Genomic DNA, 20,106 nt, shown 5'->3' on the forward strand with positions numbered 1-20,106 from the left:
GCAAGAGGGTTGCATGTTCTCCCCGTGTCAGCGTGGGTTCTCTCCGGGCACTCCGGCTTCCTCCCACAGTCCAAAGACATGCAGATTGGGGACTAGGTTAATTGATAACTCTAAATTGTCCGTAGGTGTGAATGTGAGCGTGAATGGTTGTTTGTCTCTATGTGTCAGCCCTGTGATAGTCTGGCGACCTGTCCAGGGTGTACCCTGCCTCTCGCCCAATGTCAGCTGGGATAGGCTCCAGCCCCCCTGCGACCCTCAAGAGGATGAAGCGGTTAGAAGATGAATGAATGAATGAATGAAATAATAAATATAAACAAGTGTGAGGTAGAAAACCTACAATGACTTGTAAAAAAACACACACCCAAAGAATAGGGGTGGGGGAAAGATTGTTACAGTATAGTATCATGATGTTTTGCATGGCAATATTGTATCACTACACAGATGCCAAGTTTCAATGTTTTTGTTATAAATTATAAATACTGCACATGCAAATAAAACTTTTGGTAGCCTATTAGAATAATAAAATCGAGTGAGTTTTTTTTTTCAGTCCACTATTACGCTGCCAGTTGAAATAACTTAAGTGAGATGAACAGACTGAAAATTGTATCTTATTAAATAAAACAGAAGGTGATGAAGTTTTCCTTAGAAGACATAATTTGATATCCCTGTCATCAGAGGGGACAAAGACTATAGGGGGGGGGGGGGGCGACCCCAGTCTGGCTGGCTGCACTGTGAGCTATCGGGGTCATAATGGAATTTCCTGAACTCCCTCTGGGACCTGAGATAGATTAACTTAACTGGGGGAGGTGTGTGCATTTTGTGAAGGTGCATGTGCACTATATGTGACTCAGTAATGGTCCCTTTTTTCTTTGTCTTGTGTATGTATTGTCCATGCAGTCAGGAAATGGTCTGGTTGACCATGAGTATCTTTGTTTTATCAAGTCATGTGCTTACCCACAGCACCTCAGTTTAAGATCCTATTATGTAAAACCATAGTCTTATTGCGTCAGTGGTATGTTATATATCTTCCAAGAAGAATTCCTCATTCAATTACTTATGTAAAGGCTCTTGTGTTGTGAGGCATTTGGCAGCCATCATACATCAGTAATTCTGTTTTTAGTAATTAGATGGATAAATAGGAACTGCATTTGCAAAGTGCAAGTGCAACAATTATAAAGTTAATTCCATAACTCCAGAAAGTTTCCTGGACCAAGGTGAGGAATGTTGGAGAAGAAATGGAAAATGTAGCAGTGCATAATGTCCCCTAACTGTTCCTCTCCCTCCCTCTCCTTTTTCCATCTCTTCTTGCTATTTCTTTCTCCCTGTCCCCTATCCCCTCCTTCTCCCCTATCCAGAGCGAAGACTCCGATGAGGACGAGCCTTGTGCCATCAGTGGCCGATGGACCTTCCAGAGGGACAGTAAGCGCTGGTCCCGTTTGGAGGAGCTGGAGGTTTTTTCCTCACTGCCCTCAGACGCTGCCCAACCCCCTTTCCCCAAGGACCAAGTATCCCAGAAGGGCAAGCTCGCCCTGCGTGAAGGCAATAGTTCGGAGAGTGTACTGACCGACCTCAGCGAGCAGCCTGAAGTTGGCTCCATCCACAGCAGTGGGAGTGGTGGCAGAGGAGAAGAGAAGAGCCATGGAGCTGCCCTGACAAGTGAAACTTTACCTGCCGGCGCTACTCGTGCAAGCTCTGTAGCTAGCATGTGTTCTTCCTCGGGCACAGGTGGGTCAGGATGCGCAAATGAGGACTCCCTGTCTGATGGGATGCCTCCATCACCTCTGGAGACACTCGGACAGTTCACCTTTGATGTGAAAACAGGCATGGGGGGACTGGGAGGAAGTCTTGACAGAGGAGGTGGCAGCGGCAAAAGCACACGCTCAAGAGCGAAGAGCTTCCTCAAGAGGATGGAGAGTCTACGGCTGCGTAGCGGCACCACCTCCAAGAGAAAGAAGAAGGGGAGCACAAGTGGAGGGAAGATAGAAATCAGTGGCCCTGTCATCAAAGAGGGTCTGGATGATGACAAGCTGCGGAGGCTCAATTGTGTGGACATCTCCAGTATCAACCTCAACCAGAACCTCAATCGCCACCGCAATCCCACTCAGACTATGACACTTAACCGCAATCGCTCTGTATCCTACTCCACTCAGACCAGCAACGGCAGCACAGGAAGTACTGGGAGCAGCCAGTCTGAAGCCAGCAGTGGAAGTGCAGTGAGCACTCCAAGCCCAGTGACTCGCGCTCGCAGCCACAGCACAGCAGCTGGCTCCAGTAAGAGAGGAGGAATGTATTTGGAGGGTTTCGATCCTTTCAGCATTCCCCACCAAGCTGCAGATCTACAGCCAACACCCCCACCCAAATCTGCCCCACCCATCCCCTGCCAAGCCAGTAATGGGATGACAGTGGATGAGCAGAACCGCAGGAACAACTGCAGTGTTCAAGACAATAGCAGACAAGCTGAAGAAGAAGAAGAAGAAGAAGAAGAGGAGGAAGAGGAGGGCATGATCTTCTTCTACTTACCAGAAGGTCACAAGCCTGGAACCTTCCCCAAAGCCCTGCAGGACGGGAGTTCACGCAATAACAACGGGAATGATAATGGGAACTCAGTGATCCTCAGGGGGCGGCAAAGTCGACGCCAGCGGCGTTGCTCCTCAGGCTCTGTCGACAGCCGGCTCAGTTTTTATGACAACGTCCCCTACACAGAGAGGGAGGAGGAGGAAGACAGGGAAGAGGGGGATGAACGCAAACTGGAGCAAGTGCTGCAACATGTCAGCGGCCTGCAGCGGTTTGTTAATGCATGGTCAGAGGCGGTGGCTGGTGAAGAGGAGGAAGAGGAGGAGGACGAAGAGGAAGAGGGAGACTCAGATTCAGCACTGGACTCAGCCTCCCCTTGTCCGTCCTCCCCTCTGCAAAACCGGCTGGAGGAGACGGAGAACGGGAGTGATCAAGACAGCACAGGAAACCCGCTGGGAGAGGGAGAGGAAGGGATGAGGGAGCGAAGAGATTCTGGTGTCGGGGCATCTCTAACCAGAACCAGCAGGTCAGTAAATCTAAACTACCTTCCTACTGATGCAGTACAACTGTCACAGGGTCAGTTCTAGGGGTTTAAGAAAGTATCAATGCAGTAGAGAATCACAATTTTATGTTTTGTAATCACAAACTGCATCAAATACTTTGCGTAGCTCTTTTGACATCACTCATTGGTTTGTGGACTCCTGGTTTGTGCCCTGAGTTTGGCATTTTGGCTGTCGCTATTTTGGATTTTTGGAGCCAGAAATGACTATATTTCTGCTGCTAGCTTGGTTAGTTTGGTGCATTTATAGCCATGGTTAACTGTAAGAGATTTAAAACCATCAAAACAAGATGTACTTACTGATATACAGAACATTTAACATTTGAGAGGGTCATTTAGTACAACCAACCGCAGAACATGACTTTTTTTAGGCAACCAAAACATTTCAATTAATTTTCATGAAAGACACTGAATTAGCAACAACTACAGCAACGTTGTTGCCATGGTAGCGACTTGTAAACTGACAGCACCCACCTGTCACTCAAGTGGCCAAGTGGCTTCCAAGTTATTTTTGAGACCCAGAGGTTGTCATACTGCATTGATTCTCAACAACACTGTATGGATTTCTAAGTAATAGTTGACATGCAGAGATTTGTGGCAGTGGTTCAGTTTGTGTTGTATTTAAACCCCTGACTAGTGTTGTAATCTGTCTTCAGCCTTTTCACTTTTCCTTTTCATGTAATGTTAATTTACATGTAATGCGATGCGATATGATTTTATTTATTCATTTATTTGGATCTCCATTAGTCACTACCAAGGTAGCAACTACTCTTCCTGGGGTCCATAAATGCGATGCAGTCTGATACAATACGACACAATACTCGTCTTGGGCTCAGGAGCTGCGCAAGTCTTGCTGCCTTACAATAATAGTCCAGAAGAAATGAAAACCATACACCATAAAAAAAACACATGCTACACAACAGTATTGCACATCAGCCTTATATACATTGCACATAACACCGGAACACACAACAGAGCACCATAAGCAAAGTGCAACACAACCCCTAAACATCAAGCAACATTATTTAAAATCTTAATTGAGGTTTGCACAAATTCATTTTTAAAATAATTCAGTTTTAATATGGGCATCCTGTATTGTCTGCCTTAGGGTAAAAGCTCGTACTCAGCTTGGGGAATGTGGGAACAGTCAGGCAGTATTTTCTGTGCTTGTTTGAGACAGACTGCTCATACAGTGTCTATACAATAATGCTAGCATAATGTGACTGTTTGCGTGAACTGATCCTTTACCAGAGTAAATTATAATTCAAACAAATATGCTCATGCTTTTAGTCGTCTTTTGTAAAACTCCTGACAAACATGACCGAAATGCATGAAAGCTCAAGGACAAGAAAACAATAGAAAGACAAACAGTGGGGCACCAACAGAAAAGAGTTTTCCATAGAAAGTGACAGCAAAGGATAAACATGGGGACACGCTGAGACTTCTCTCCTTACGTAATGCTGCTGGATACTCTGGAATGCTGCTTGGTCTCCATGGGGACTGTTTCTGTTCCTTCAGGAATCCACAGGCAGAATTACATTCGAGGGGCGTACGAGTTTTTAGTCTTTAAGACAGTCTCTCGATTGATGTGTACATAAATCCCTGTAATCCCTTAACTGATCACTTGGCACATAAAACTACAAATACTGTGTACGGCTTTGTTTCTAAGTTTTTGTGCACACAAAGGCATGGTGCAGATCCCAGGAGTTAAACTGCTCTTTTTAATAACATCTCAATTTGTGCTCTCTTCTCTTTCCCTGTACGTACTCCAGACCACAGAAATTGCGCTGGCCGAGCTTCCAGAACTCTCATCGGCCCAGTTTGGCATCGGCCCAGCTCCAGATTAGCTGCCAGTCTGTGCTACAGATGAATCTACTCCAGAAGCTCTCCCTGCTGCAGCTCACTGCTCTGCTGGAGAGACACACCCCGACAAATAAACATGGCTTCAGCTGGTGAGTGAACTGGAGGGAAATGAAATGCTTGCATAAAGGACACAGGGAGTGTTGAGGAGGAGGCCATTCCGTGCAGTGATTATTTGACAAACGATATTTTAAAGCTTGTTTTTCATGTGAAGTGCCGTCTGTGTCTAGCTAATTGTTCCTAGGAAGTGATGCCCTCGAATTTCTGCCATCTATCCATTCAACTGCTCCCCGTCTGTCCCACCCGTCTCCCAATCCCCTCCATCTGCAGGTTGTTGTATAGTGTGGTGACGGCTGTCCACAAAGGTTGGGTTTCACATTCTTTTCCCAGGCCTGTAATTGCTGGGAAGGGGCTTACATTGTCTTTTTCTCAACGGGGCAATCATGGGAGTTCACACGCATGGTGTTACAAGAGCTGGAGGCTGCAAACAAATGTCCTCAACAATCCCCCCCCCAGCCTCTATCCTCTCTGTCACTTCAGTCTGACCTCACTTTATATGCTGCTCATGATTATCCAGTGGCACCTTATATCATCCTTGTTACTGTATCTGTTTTAGAGATTTTATAGTCACTCCTGACTTTACTTCTTCTTTCTCTTTGCATCTCTGTTTCTGTGGGGGTTTTTCTGAAATCGAATACTGGGGGAAAATCCATCAGATGCTCCATTAGACAGGGAAGCCCTGAAATAAAGGCAGTGCAAAATACAAGTGATGTACACAAGACTCAAGGAGGGCCTATGATGCTCATTCAACATGCTGAATTGGCTGAAAAAAAAAGCAGATGAGGGGCAACGGTGCAGAGCACACTACACCGACTAGGGTGACAGACGCACACTGCCGGCCCAGCATTGACCAACAGCTGACTGTCGGCTTGGTATCTCAGCACCACCATTGCACCTGGGGAATGACCATAACCGAGCAGCACTTTTTATCCATGAAAAACCACCATTAATTGGGAAGAAATGAACAACATCAGCAACCAAGTTTACATTTTCCCCTGATGTTAGCATGTAGCTACATGAAGCAGTGTAGGCTACGTAATGCAAACACTTGCAGTAACATGCTTGGAGTAGATGACCATCAAGAAATCTGACAGACAATGATGTCATACTGCAGCCAGAGTAGAAAAAACTGTTGGAAACAGGGACTTAAGAACAGTCTGAATCCGGAGGTTTTGCTCACTGGGATTATTTCTATATATGTTTACCTCATTTGAAACTTTGGCCATGTTCAATATGAACATCCTTCATTATAACACTATATACAGGACACAAATACAGAAAAGCTTATTAGGTCCCCTTAACTTTGTTGACCAGAAAATGCATTACTGGAAATTCTTCAGTCAAAATATATAATATGGAAAAATCTTGAAAAAGAGTTACCCAGTTACCCAGAATTACCTGTTTTATAACATTGGAAGGAAGTTTTATACTACTTTAGAAGGTCCAATGAGAAAAATAAAGTGAAAAATTGCATCATTTTCTTGTGTTTTTCCACTTCCCCCCATTCCTTCTACCCGAGGCCTTCCTTGGACAGGAATAGAAGGCGTTATGACAGTCTTATGACAGGCCAGAGCTCACTGAAAGACAGAGACCACTTGTTGGCCGCTGGAGGCCCACACATATTCAGAATTCCGGACCAGGATCATAATATGCTCCCTTTCCATTTCCCCAAACTGTGGTTGCGAAGAGCGCTGCGAGTCTTGTGAACGGCTGCTCTTACAAAGACGAGCTTGTCCTGAGTCACGCACAGCGTCTCTCGGCTAAACACACTCACACCCATGCAGATAGATACACAGCCATAAATCTGTGGGTGCATTCTTGTGAAACGGCCGGAGCTGCGTGTTTCAACTCTGGGGTTTGTGGTTGTATACTTGGTGTTCACTTGCACCCAAGTGAACACATGCACACACACACACACACACACACACACACACAGAGTAACAAATAGTGAGACACACACTTTGTGCGGATGTATAAAGCAGTGGGATCCTCCCCTTTTGACACCCATCTGTACATCCTACTCTCCCCCCCTCTGTTCTCCCCTCACCTTGTTTATCCACCCCTCTCATAAACCTGGAGACAGGCTTCTGCAGCCACTTGCACACACATAAAAACACACATACACATTTTGGTCGCCAGGCTAACTCTGCAGTAATATGATTTATTCTTGCAGGGTTTTTACACTGAAGGGATAGTTCAGATTTTTTGAAGTGGGGCTGTATGGCGTACGTATCCATCAATAGTATATTACATACAGCAGATGTCAATGGGCATGGCTCCAGTTTAGAGATGCAGACTGGAGTCCCACGTAGAAGCTAAGCAATCTACTGCTGTGAAGGGGTCAACAACAAACTGACCCCTTCACAGCAGTACATTACTTAGAAAGAATGAAGGCATGTCGTGACACTGTTGACCTGTTTCAAGAAATCCCTTTTAAACTGAATTCCTAAATTTGTATCAAAATTCACATGTACATGTTGCAGATATTGATGAGTCTTCTGTTCTTGTGTGTGTTTGTTTGTTGCAGGGCTGTGCCTAAGTTTATGAAGCGGATCAAGGTGCGCGACTATAAAGACAGGAATGTGTTCGGTGTGCCGCTACAAGTCATCGTCCAGCGGACAGGCCAGCCCCTCCCTCAGGGTATTCAGCAGGCCATGCGCTATTTACGCAACCAGTGCCTGGACCAGGTAATTTAAAGTACACAAATAAACACACATATGGACAGATGTATATAGAAACTTGAGCATATGCTGTAATTGCAGTGTACATATGACGTCAAGCTCCTGCTAGTCTGTCATTTAGCTTCTCCCCAGCTCAGAGGGAAAGCTTCTTCTTTAAGGTGCTGCAGTTACATAATACTTGAATGTTAGGACATCTGCAATCAGTCAAATATTCATCCATGGATTTTTTTTTTTCACTGCATGTTACATAAGATGGAGCAGTGATTCGGAAAAAGCCTGATACCCACTTAGTCAGTGTGTATACATGTTCTTTTTTCTCCGCTCTCTGTCACACATACGCCGAAGCGTGGAGCTCTGCAGAGAGTCAAAGTGTGCAGCTGGGAAGTCACCTGTCAGTCTGTTTAATCCAGAGACATCATGGCCAATTTATGTGTGTGTGTGTGTGTGTGTGTGTGTGTGTACATTCATAAAGGAAAGAAAGAGGGAGTGAGGAGAAAATAGCTAATAACGGAGGGCTAAACAGAAAACAGAGTGATGGTGTTCTTTTCAAAGCAGGACAAGGCGCCTCTGTTTGAAAGTGGTGAAAGCTCGTGGAAAGTATTCAGGCCGAACAAGCCAACGGCCTTTTTCTCTTTTTCTCCCCAACACTGCCATTTCATACAGCCTTAAAAGGCCAACGATGGGGTCCTACACAACATTCAGTACAAGGAGGCCCACTGGGTGTCATGGGAGCTTCTTGTAAATACAGTCAACAGGATCTGCTGTGATGTAACCATATTGACTATAAGCTCTGGATTTGGGGATAAGTCAAGAATATTATTTTTCAATGATAACAGCCTGCAGCTTTAAAAGACATGTTTTTTAAATGTGCTTTTGGCACATGAATCATTTCTGATATGCCTTAATGATAGGATCAAACACCGCACTCATGAGAATACTGAGACTAATAAGGGAATTATAGTTCAGAGCTGACTTATCAGATTTCTGTGTATGCATGCATGATGTAACTCTCTCTCACTTTTTGTTCAGGTGGGTCTTTTCAGGAAATCCGGCGTTAAATCTCGTATCCAGGCTCTTCGTCAGATGAACGAGGCGAGTGGCGCAGACGGAGGGGGCGTCAACTACGAGGGCCAGTCGGCATATGATGTCGCAGACATGCTAAAGCAGTATTTCAGAGATCTGCCAGAACCCCTGCTCACCAGCAAACTGTCTGAGACCTTCCTCCAGATTTACCAGTGTAAGAATACACACACATTTAAAGTATAAACAAAACCCTGTTGAAACGATTCACATACACAGACGCACGTCTGCAAGACGATTGCATTTTAGAATACACAAGATGGTATTGTTTCAGAGCTGTAGATGCTTGCCTGCTGTGAAGCAAGAAATTGTGAAACAGTAAAAAGAAAACAAACAATGAGTGCAGGAAATACCTGCAGGATGAGGATATATCTAAGTGGTTCATCCTTCTGTGGACATCCCCTCAAGTTCTGTTCCTGTATGACTGTAATAGCTGCATTAGGATCTGATTATATAAGGTGAAACAAAACCGGTCCTGTGCATGAAGCATGAAGCACATAGTGTACACACACTTATATAAAACACTTGGGTCGACACAGATCTCATCATAGCTCAGACCTGGCAAGCGAAGGGAAGCCATACACACACATTTTCCAAAGACACCAAAAAAGATGACATCATGTAGCATGCCAGTGGTTATTAGTCGCTTTCTGCTTATGATATTAAAAAAAAAGTCCTGACATCCTCCCTCTTCCTCTCCAGACATGCCTAAGGAGCTGCGTCTGCAGGCGGCGCGTGCCGCTGTGCTGCTGCTGCCCGACGAGAACCGCGAGGCTCTGCGGACATTGCTGTGTCTGCTGAGCGACGTGACGGCCAGCGTGTCTGAGAACCAGATGACTCCCACCAACCTGGCTGTTTGCCTGGCGCCATCCCTCTTCCACCTCAACACCCTGCGCCGCAAGGAAAGCTCCTCGCCAAGGTGTGTGTTTGTGTGTCTACACCACTGTAATCAACTAATTTTAACCATATCACTGCCTTTATTTTGATTGCCATCACTGGTACAGTCAGCTTGCAGCTTACATAACATGTCATATGCTGTACATTCACAAAACAGGAAAGGGTTAGTCTAAAGAAACAAAGGAGCAGGATACTGGAGATGGAGGTCAGAGAAGAGAAGCTGAGAGAGCAAGGCTTGAAACAGGAGGAAGAGAGAGAGACAGAGGAAATAGCAAGGTTACATAAACATCTTCACCTAATTAAGAACACACATGTTTTGTTCCATGTTTAGCTAGAAGATACTTTAGCAGGTGTCCAGTGTTTTCTCTCCACCCTCAACCCATGGCGCTTCCTCTGTCCTCTCTAACGCTCACTGTCTCGATGATGGATGATGTTACTAATCTTTTTGTCCTTTTCTCCTCTCTTCCTTGGTCAAAGGGTGATGAACAGGAAACAGATACTGGGAAAGCCAGACCAGAGAGACCTGAATGAGAACCTGGCTGCCACTCACGGCCTGGCACACATGATCCAGGAGTGCAGCAAACTCTTCCGGGTCAGTAGTTACCAACAGCAGAGCTGAATGTGCACTCTAACTTAGCAAACTCCTCACTTTCAAAGTTCAAGTTTTCTTTTGACAGATATCAAAATTACATTCAGAATGTTTTATTGAGTGAGATACTGTATAGGTCCTATCTTACACTAGTTTCACACTAACACCATTTTCATGGCCCGCACCCATGTTGTGTAAGTTGCAAATGTACGTACGCCCATTTGTGCACCCATGGGCATGTAGGTCTTAAATTGAGGTGTGGTCAGGCGCATTGTTAGTGTACTGCTATTTTGAGGCAGCAGAAAGCAACTGTGCCATTGACCAACAAAAACCAGGTCTAAAGCCAGAATGGCGCAGTATTTTCCTGCTATTAAAGGGCGCATTATTCAGATAGTGAGATTGGCCCACATAAGCAGATTCACAACACGCATACACTCTGCTTGTTACACACACAGGGATGTGCAAATGAGTTGTGGGTGCATGAAAAAAATACATCATTAATCAGGAAAATATTAATGATACTTTCTAAAATGTGAACATAGCAGAGAGCAGAGCAGAGCTGCTGCCCAACTCTATATTAAGAGAAGCTGTGCGCATTTACCCACGAAGAGCAGCGCAACTTCATTGATTATTTCGGAAGCTAAAAGTTAAGCTCTGTGTCCTCTGTCAAGTTTATAACAACAGTTTTTAGTTTTGCTGCTCAAATGCGCCATGATATTTACTGCAGTGACATCACTGCTTTTACTGCACTGCTTCACTGCAAAACCGCTCACTTTGCCAAATCCGCCATGCAAATAGCAGGGCACCAGCTGCAGGCACATCTGGCTTTTAAAGGGAATTGGAGATGGCAGTCTGACTGGTTGAATTCATGTTTGCCCAAAACACACCTGTGATTAATTAAGGGACTAAATACAACCCATTTGCCTTTTGTACCTTAATTCATGTACAAATTATTCAGTTTAACTAGCAAAGTGAAGTTGGACCCACCCTAAACGCACTTGCAAAGTGTACTCTGAAGCATGCTCTACTGATGGGTTAAATAGAGTCCATGAGGCAAACTGCCATGTAAGTCGATGTTGTGTTTGCTGACAGAATGAACATGACCTCTGGTTCACTGTACCATGTCATTGCAAAACACTTTGTGTTCCTGTGTTTGTCCTGTAAACATAGTGTACATAGCTCAGTGATGCAATTCATGCTGTCATTTGAACAAGCAGTGTTATGATTACATGAAGTAAATGTGCCAAGTGTTTTAAATGCCCCTGTTGTGTGGAAGTGGACTCAACTTCATGTCTCTTTATTCTTAATTCTTTATTCAGATCCCCATTAGCTTCCACAAAGTGGTCACTAGTCTTCCTGGGTTTTCTCTGCATTTGTGAAAGAAGTTAAAATACAGCATCGTCACACAAAAGCCACAAACTCATGAATCCACCACAACTGAATGGATAAACAGGAAATAATCAGCAAACTACACTGTTAATAATCCAATTTCAATCCCATTATGCCAAAGCGTTGCTCTTCCCAGTGCAGTCCTGCTCCCTGACCTGCTACAGTAAATGCTAAGAGGCAGCATACTGTTGGTCATTAGTGTTAGGTTTTATTAGATTGCTTCCTGGCTTCCTGTCATGGTCACATCATACAACAAGTAAACTCGATTACCTCCCAGATTGTTTTCTTTTAATTAGATCTCTGTCAGTGCACAGAGGCTCAAAACAGGAAGATGACCTATTAAATAACTGACTGTAATTTGCGTCCATTTTTACCAAGACTTTTCTTATCTGATAAAAATCCTTTTCTTAGACTGTAATATTGTTAGTGTTCAATTAAACCTGAGAGATGACACAAAAAGAGAGAAATAATGAGGATGAGCTCGGCAAACAGATGGAGATGAAAATAGGATGTGGTGTTGATGTTTCCATTTTTAATTGGACTTCATGTAATCAGGGTGGAGATGCCTGGCAAAAACAAAACATCAGGTAGTGACTCAGTGCTGATCACTCTTATCAGAGGACATTTATAATGTCAAGATGTTTTAAGACGCTCAGAAATACTCTGCTTTGAACAAAATTTGCTGTCTGATGTGGTTTTCATACAAATAACCTCAATTAACTGTTTAAAAAAGCTCATACTCCCTTGTTAAAAAAAAAAAAAAAATCAAATAGTCATATTTAACCATCATGCATTCTGGCAGCTCATGGCCTACAGCAACGCAATGGAAAGTTAAGGCCTGGCCTTCATCCTCCTCCTCCTTTCCCACAGATCCCAGAGGAGATGAGTCGCTGCAGGAACTCTTATGTGGAGCAGGCACTGCTGCCACGACGCCTAGAAGAGCTCGCTGGTGAAGAGGCCGGGCAGGGAGGTTACAGGGCCTTCCTCCAGGACAGCCTGGACGCCCTCCTCAAAGACGCCAAGGACAAGTTTAAAGGTTACGACAGCTGCTCCACGCCCGAGCACGCAGAGCTGGCCTGTAGGAAGGTAAAGCCACTTGTTTGTTCATCAACTCACATTTTTAGAAAGAAAAAAATCTTTTTTCACACATCTGCTCAGTCCATGCGGCGGCTTTCATCGTGGCTGTTTGTGGCAGACTAATGTGATTCATGAAAGATTATTTAACGAGAGAAAAAAAAAAAACAGATCATCAGTCAATCTGTTTTGATTGTGTAAACAAGCCACCATTCCTGAAGCACACACTGTCTCTTAAACTATCTGTTTCCTGTCTTCTCCTGTCCTCTGTGTGTCTGCCTCTCCCTCCCTCCTGCCTCTCTAAATGTCAAATGGAAAACCAGCAGTTAGGGTTTCCTGTATAGAAACACATCCGTGTGAAACTGGCCTGGCCCTTGGCTTCTCATTCCCATCCCAGTACTGGACTCTATCCCAGAATGACATCAGCTTGACATAGACACACACACACACACACACACACACACACACACACACACACACACAACATACACAACCTAACCATTATCCCAGGCCTACATTTCCTGTGTGTAGTGTGCAAAGGGCCCCGTATGAGGTTATCTTTTCTCCAGTTTGAGAGTCACAAGGCGCAGAATGTTCTCTATCATCTGATGGCAGAATGAAGCAGCTGACTCGGCTAAAGGGCACTGGGAAGTTTTGAAACACAGTCTGACTGTTGTGCATAAACTGATGTCTGGATTACCACTTCTAGCATCTCTAAATATCAATGATAAGATTAGACACTGTAAAAGAAACTCTCAAAGACTTGCACACGACACACCCCTGACCGGGAACATTTGTTGAATGTCGTTCCCAATTTCTCTCTCCTCTCATTTCCTGTCATCTCTTTGCTTTTGGCTACAAACTAAGGACTTATAATGCAGCTAAATAATACCAGTTTTGAAAAGGACTGCATGTTAAGCTTATTGGTCATATCCATGTGTTTCTCCAGGTGCATGATGGCTTTCCTCTGCGGCTGTGGAAGGTGACCGTGGAGGTGCCTGCGGGTCCTGAGGAGGTTTTGACACGAGTGCTGCGGGAGCAGGGCTACTGGGACGAGGACTTGCTCGAGAGCCGGGTGGTTGAGACCCTGGACGAGAGGACGGAGGTCTACCAGTACGTCAGGAACACTATGGCTCCACATCCCACCAGAGACCACCTCGTGCTCAGGTAGACATTAGCCCATTGTCCATCTCTTCCTCCATGTCGCACTTCTTTGTCTTCATCTTTTTGATGTTCTGTTTATGATTTATTGTTGTTTTCTAATGAAAACTCAACTCTCTCTACCAGAACGTGGGTAACAGACCTGCCAAAAGGAGCGTGTGCACTGGTGTGTACGTCTGTGGACCATGAAGGAGTGCCTGTTGTTGGTGTTCGGGCAAATGTTCTCACCTCACGCTACTTCATTGAGCCCTGTGGAACCAACAAATCCAGACTCACACATATTTCTAGGATCGACTGCAGGTGAGTGAATGACTGACAGGAACAAAGAGACATGGAAATAAGTCAGAATGCGGGACTGTTGTGCACAAATCAGCAATAGCAATGTAACATTAACTAGATAGCCACTGAGACATCAGCACACTACTGGCTTTTTTTCATGTTTGTTATGGAGAAAAGGACCATAATACATAGAAAAGACATTAACCTAAGATAACATGATGGTTATCATATTTTTTAAATCTTACTAACAAAGAAAATATATTTGTTGGTTTATTTTATTGCTTGTGCAACGATCTTGCCACTGGGTTTGGAGTGTGCACGCCCTACCCCTAGACATGAACGCAGACTAGAGAGGGGTGAGGGGGTGAGGCCGGGGAAAGCAGTGTATTGGTATTGAGCTGTAGTCCTTTTTTGTGATCATTCAGTGTCTTTACGCTGGTGGCACAATGAGCTAACAAGACATCTCTTTTATTTTTTCCCAGGGGTCGTTTCCCAGAGTGGTACAATAAACTGTATGGACACTTGTGCGCCACCGAGGTGGCGCGGATACGTGACTCATTCACCGTGCCCATGGACAAATGAGAAAGCAATGTGCAATTTGGGCACCGACAGACTTGACAGCTTCTTTGGACCATAATTTAGATCCTACAGAGGACTCAAAATGACTCATTCCACCCATTCCAGCAGAGAGGTCGATGGGGTCCAAACCTCTTTACACTTACATTTAATGGACAAATCCTGGATCCTGGATTGAAGGACTTTTTGTGTTTTTGCTCTGATTTTGTTACAACAGACTGATGTTATCGTCTAAAACTGTTCTGTCGGGGCTTTCAGTGTGCTCCCGAGAGGACTCGTGTCACACAAACATTTCTCCGGGCCAAAGGACATGATGTCACTGATACAGGATGTGAGATTTATCCAAAGGGTGCTATTGCTTCTGAGAAGCAAAGTGGGGTGTGTGAGTGTGTGTGCATGAGTGTTCAAAGCAACAAACGGTTAATTAATACATATTCCTCACACTGGTTTTCCAGTGGCAGCATAATGTGTACATACAGTATTCTGTTCACAGTAATGGTTTATGTGTGTCTTGTGTTACCTCTGTCTCTTTTTTCTGTTACAGTAAGGCACAGGAGGAACAGTAGAGAATATTATGGTCAGCTGATTGATTAATCCATGGGTGAAGAAAGATGTGAATGTGTTAGGAACATGCAGACTGAGCAGAGACAACAGACAGGATATAGTGAGATGACAGGTGGCTGATAGCATAGAGGGTTGTAGTGCTTAGAAAGGCAGAGACAGATGAGAATCGGTGGCTGGCTCACCAAAAAGAGAAGTAAGGATCAAAGAAATGGCCTCATTTACTAACATACAAATAAGATGTCCCCTCATTTTGTTCTTGAAGACACGGACAGAATTAGTCACTGTGCCGGGAACCAGTCACAAGTGCAAAAAGGCAATTTTTGAATAACAGTAAGAGCTCATCAGTAGCTGTTTCTGACTGAGGCTCAGTGTTAGAGATGGGGAATGTTGCTTATTTAACAGGATTTAAGATTTAAGATGAATAGACAGCAATGGACCAAATTTGGAAAAAAGCTAAAATAAGTACTGAGCTTTTCCTCCTCTATTAAAAAAGTTAATGATAGTGTTGTTAAGTGCACACGCAGTCAGTTGTTATAGGCCGAACTTCACTTACATATACACGTTGATAAAAAATACTGATTTCACAATAATCCTGATGTACATGAGAACAGAAAAAAACAATGCACTGTTCCAACCTGCAACCTCTGGCTAGTCCTATAAAAGATGAGTAAAGAGAGAAAACATGGTCCTTTTATAAAGGTGGAGATTTTACAGGTTTTACTGTAAAGAAGAGGGCAGAATGAATGTTTGTGTGATTTCAAAGGAAGGAAAACGATCTTTTGTGTAAGCTTCTTTCTCCGTACTGTCTTCTTCAGTGTTAAAAAAGAAGTAAGAGATTTAGGTTCCTTGAAACCTTCTTTACTCATAACACTCACGCTTCAATCTGAGGGCACACATTTTTTTCTGTGTTGAGTTGTGTGATTAATTCGCTAAGCCATTGTTCATATCGTAAATGTCTGTATTTTTAACTGTGTCTCTGCCAAATAATAACGCATGACAATGACAGTTAATTTAAAACAAATATATTTATACCTCAGATATATGTTTGTTTTGTATCATACCATTTTATTTTATTTTATTGTAAATGTTAAGCTTTGTGTTACAGAAATGAACAAATGTTTTATCTTTTTTATTAATATTATTTCTGTACAGGTTAATCAAAGTGCACTATTAAATGTATTAAAATAAAGTAAAAAAAATGCTTCATTTGTCATTTTTTTCCAGAGGTGGGACCAAGTCATTGACTTTATTTACATGCAGTTAAATTCCACTTAAATTCCGAATATGACATTACTCAGCATATCCATAGATATTTTGAATTAGGCTTTATTCGAAGTTAGCATTTTCCAAGTAAGACATAGAAATGCTGATATTAGTCAGGTTTTAAGAGCATTCTTTAGACATGTATACAGCACATTCAGATTATACGTCTCATCTGGGGGTTTACAGTAGTTTGCGACACAGGGCATCTTGCCTGCTTATGGTCAGCTCTGTGTGTTGTCATGGATACGCTTTACACAAACCAACAAGTCAACAGTTTGCAAGGCTGGGGTAAATGCATGTCCAAAAAGGCCCATATTTCTGTTCGGATGGGGAAACACATCTTCTTTTAAACATTATAAAAGACTGGATGTACAGATTTTTGGATATACGCAAATATAATGCTGACCTTTTCAAGAAGGTGGTTAAAGGAATGAAAGAGTGAGGCTGTTTTTTTTCCCAACAAGTCTGCCACCACAGGAATCTTATTTTGATGCAAAGAAGCTAAATGGCACAAACAAGTTCGACTTTTTTGACGTGATGAACGACATCTCCATCCAACATCACTGATCACCCTGAGCGCGCACACGTGAGCGTGGAGCACAGAGAAGCAGTCAGAGCTACAGGCTACAGTGAGGCTAAAAACAGAGTTCATATGACATTTTTCGAAACAACTTTTTATGTCGGGGCTGCAGCACACTTGGATCACTATGGATGAGCAGTATGGAGATACTTTGTGGATTCAATTTTGTGTTCTTGGACGTTAGTCTGGGGTGCCATCTGCCATTAGGTGTGCTAGCCGCTCCCCCCTTGGATCTCCGCAAGGGATGTGAGGACTCTAACACTTCACCAGGGCCTCCATCAGCATATGGGGGAGTAGATAATGGCTGAATTTTCATTTTTGGGTGCACTATCCCTTTAAGGGCTTTGTAAACAAACAGGAGAACCTTAAAGTCAATTTTGAGCTTTACAGGCAGCGGAGAGAGGCAGGTTGTTGCAGGTCTTTTTTTGATTTTGTAAAGTGGAATCTAAAATCAAATATGTGACTCGAGTCAGACTCAGGTCCAAGTCACGTGCCTCGATTCCACACCTCTGTTGTTTACACTGCAGTTTGTTCCGGGTGCTTCCACTCAGATCCAGACTTATTTTCCTCATCCACCTCTTTCTGCGTCTCGCCTTCGTTCCACACCAATAAATCCAAGACTGGTGCAGAGAGGCGGGAGCTGCGTGCAGGGAAGGTATCAACTGGCTTAGTAGATGGTGATCTCACTCGTTGTCTTGTGTCTTACATAACTGTTTCATATAGCAGAGGACAATGGAGTTGGTTGTACCACACCTGGCCTGGTCTGGACCCGGCAGACTCAGCGAGAGGGTGGGGGCAGTCATGCGGCCAAGAAGGGGGGGGTCCAAGGGTCAGAGCAGGGGCTGATGTACCCCTTTATGTCTTTAATTACTTGACAAAAGGAGAAGTAGCCACATGTAGGAGGAAAATCATATTTTCTGTGTATGCGCTGTATGAAGGCGTACACGTTTTGCTCTTATCCAAACACTGGAGTTATTATCATCCATAACTTGGACTGCATATTTACATAACTCAAGGACAGGTACTTTCCACATATGCAACAGTGTGTGAGCAGAAACAAGTGTTAACTTGACTGTAACAGCCCACAGTCAAGACAATGCATTTACATTTTATATCGCTGCCATCCTCACTGACTTTTATACAGATGGACCATGAAACATAGGCGGGAATCTTTGGGCTTGGGGGAGCTATCACGTATTTTCAAGTCAAATAATTCAAATCCAAGTGAAGTCACAAGTCACTGGTTCTAAAGTCCAAGTGGAGTTGCAAGTCTTTTTTATATTGTCAAGTCTACAGTCATTAAATTTGTGACTTGAGTCCACACCTCTAACATGAGCACTTCATGTACTCAGTCAGGAACTAATCTCAGTCAGGAGATTAACCAGTGCCTCCAAAAGACACATAAAACCACAGCTGTGTGCATGTTCTTGAATTTGAATTTGTAAAGCACGTTCAACAGATGTGTTTTTATTTTTTGTTTGAATAATACAAGTCTCTAGAGGCAAAATCTCTCTTTTGCTCTCTTTTTCCATTTCTCTTCCTCTGTGTTTGTTTCTGCATGCACTCAATGCAAATGCCTGCATGTTTTTGTATGCACATGTATGTATGTTTTTTTGCTGGGAACTCAAACACCTCTGGGAGATTATGCAGAGCCAGATAAGGCAGACTAAGAGTCAGCACCAGGGCTGCATTCCTGTACCGTTGTTTGAGAATCAGACGCAGAAGGTTTCCCACATTGATAAATGAATACAAACGTGCAAGTGCGTGCTTCCATGTGTGTGTGCATTTCTTCTTCTGGTTTGTTTGGCATTCATCAAAAATGCAGTACTCACTTTGCAACAGAACAGTATGAAGGTTATTGCCGGATCCATATCTGGTGTTTGAAGTCCTGTTTTTTATTTTATTTCTATTACTGGGGCATCACACATCCTATTTTCCTTTTTTAAAAATAAATGATGGAAATGAAACACCTTTTGCGACTCAACTCTCCAGGGGGCTTTGGAGGAATTACCCCCAGAAATGCTACAGCAGACTGCAAGGCTTTATAAACTCATGAAACATGCAAACAATCACATTATGCCTGGCAAATGCACAAAACAGTTGACACCACCAGAGCTACGCTGCTTATAACAAATTGTTTTATTTAATACATCATATTGTGCACTGAAACAGTTTCCACTGGTGCAACAGCACAAACAATGAGTAGCTGTATTTGGTCACAAGAAATCGGATGTGCCAAATATCTGACAGGAACTCTGTGTCACACATCTTCATGTGGACTGGAATGCTCTGATGGATTACTTGGTATTGTTGTGGCAACGGAGCTGGTATGTCATCATTGATAACAGAGTGTTTTAAGAGTCAACATGGAAAAGAGAATTTAGTCATACAGTGTTTCTACAGTTGACCTCATATCATTCCTCATCATATCTCCATATTCCAGAAATTCCAAAGGTTGGAAGTAAAGCTTTTAAGCGGGGGTAAACTGTCCTCCAAAAAACTCTCACACACAGACAGTCTAGTTGTTTTAATGACCTAATCACTGGTGTCCCAGATGTGGCGGGGTCATATCCAAATCCCACAGATGTGGTGTTGCAGACCTGATACGGCAGTATGTATGTTCATGTTTGTATGCACATTTGGATGTGTGAGTGATACAGGGAGAGAAATAAAATAGCATGACAGTGACTATTACAGAAACAAGACAAGGATGTCCCAACACGTAGATTCTTCTCTACCTGGGATTCATGATGTTTATTTGTTATCCTTTGAACATGTTCTTATTTGACCTGTGTGGCACACAAGAGATAAAGGCATGGAACACATCCAGTGGACACCCTGTTGAAATGTCTCAGGCCAAACACAGGGGGTCACTGATGAAACTACAAGTCACAATAGTTTTTGTCAGTTTTACAGATCAAGACTGCCCTCTGGTGGTTGTGTGAAATAAGAGTAGCATGCCCACCCTCAACACAGCTGG

The 20,106-nt window shown here is 43.5% G+C and overlaps 1 protein-coding gene across 4 annotated transcripts in view; it reads left to right on the plus strand.

The window, feature by feature from the left end:
- Positions 1–16,482, plus strand: part of dlc1 (DLC1 Rho GTPase activating protein) — a 124,531-nt gene extending 108,049 nt beyond the window's left edge. For all 4 annotated transcript variants that reach the window (XM_033623813.2, XM_033623814.2, XM_033623815.2 and 1 more), the window contains 10 exons: positions 1,356–3,040; positions 4,846–5,025; positions 7,521–7,680; positions 8,704–8,911; positions 9,457–9,673; positions 10,129–10,243; positions 12,500–12,715; positions 13,653–13,870; positions 13,991–14,164; positions 14,626–16,482. In XM_033623813.2, the coding sequence (XP_033479704.2) occupies positions 1,356–3,040; positions 4,846–5,025; positions 7,521–7,680; positions 8,704–8,911; positions 9,457–9,673; positions 10,129–10,243; positions 12,500–12,715; positions 13,653–13,870; positions 13,991–14,164; positions 14,626–14,725 (3,273 nt within the window). In that variant the 3' untranslated portion in view covers positions 14,726–16,482. The remainder of the gene's footprint in view (positions 1–1,355; positions 3,041–4,845; positions 5,026–7,520; positions 7,681–8,703; positions 8,912–9,456; positions 9,674–10,128; positions 10,244–12,499; positions 12,716–13,652; positions 13,871–13,990; positions 14,165–14,625) is intronic.
- Positions 16,483–20,106: the final 3,624 nt, after the last annotated feature.

This window comes from Epinephelus lanceolatus, chromosome 3 (genome assembly GCF_041903045.1).
Source record: "Epinephelus lanceolatus isolate andai-2023 chromosome 3, ASM4190304v1, whole genome shotgun sequence".
NCBI lineage: Eukaryota > Metazoa > Chordata > Actinopteri > Perciformes > Serranidae > Epinephelus > Epinephelus lanceolatus.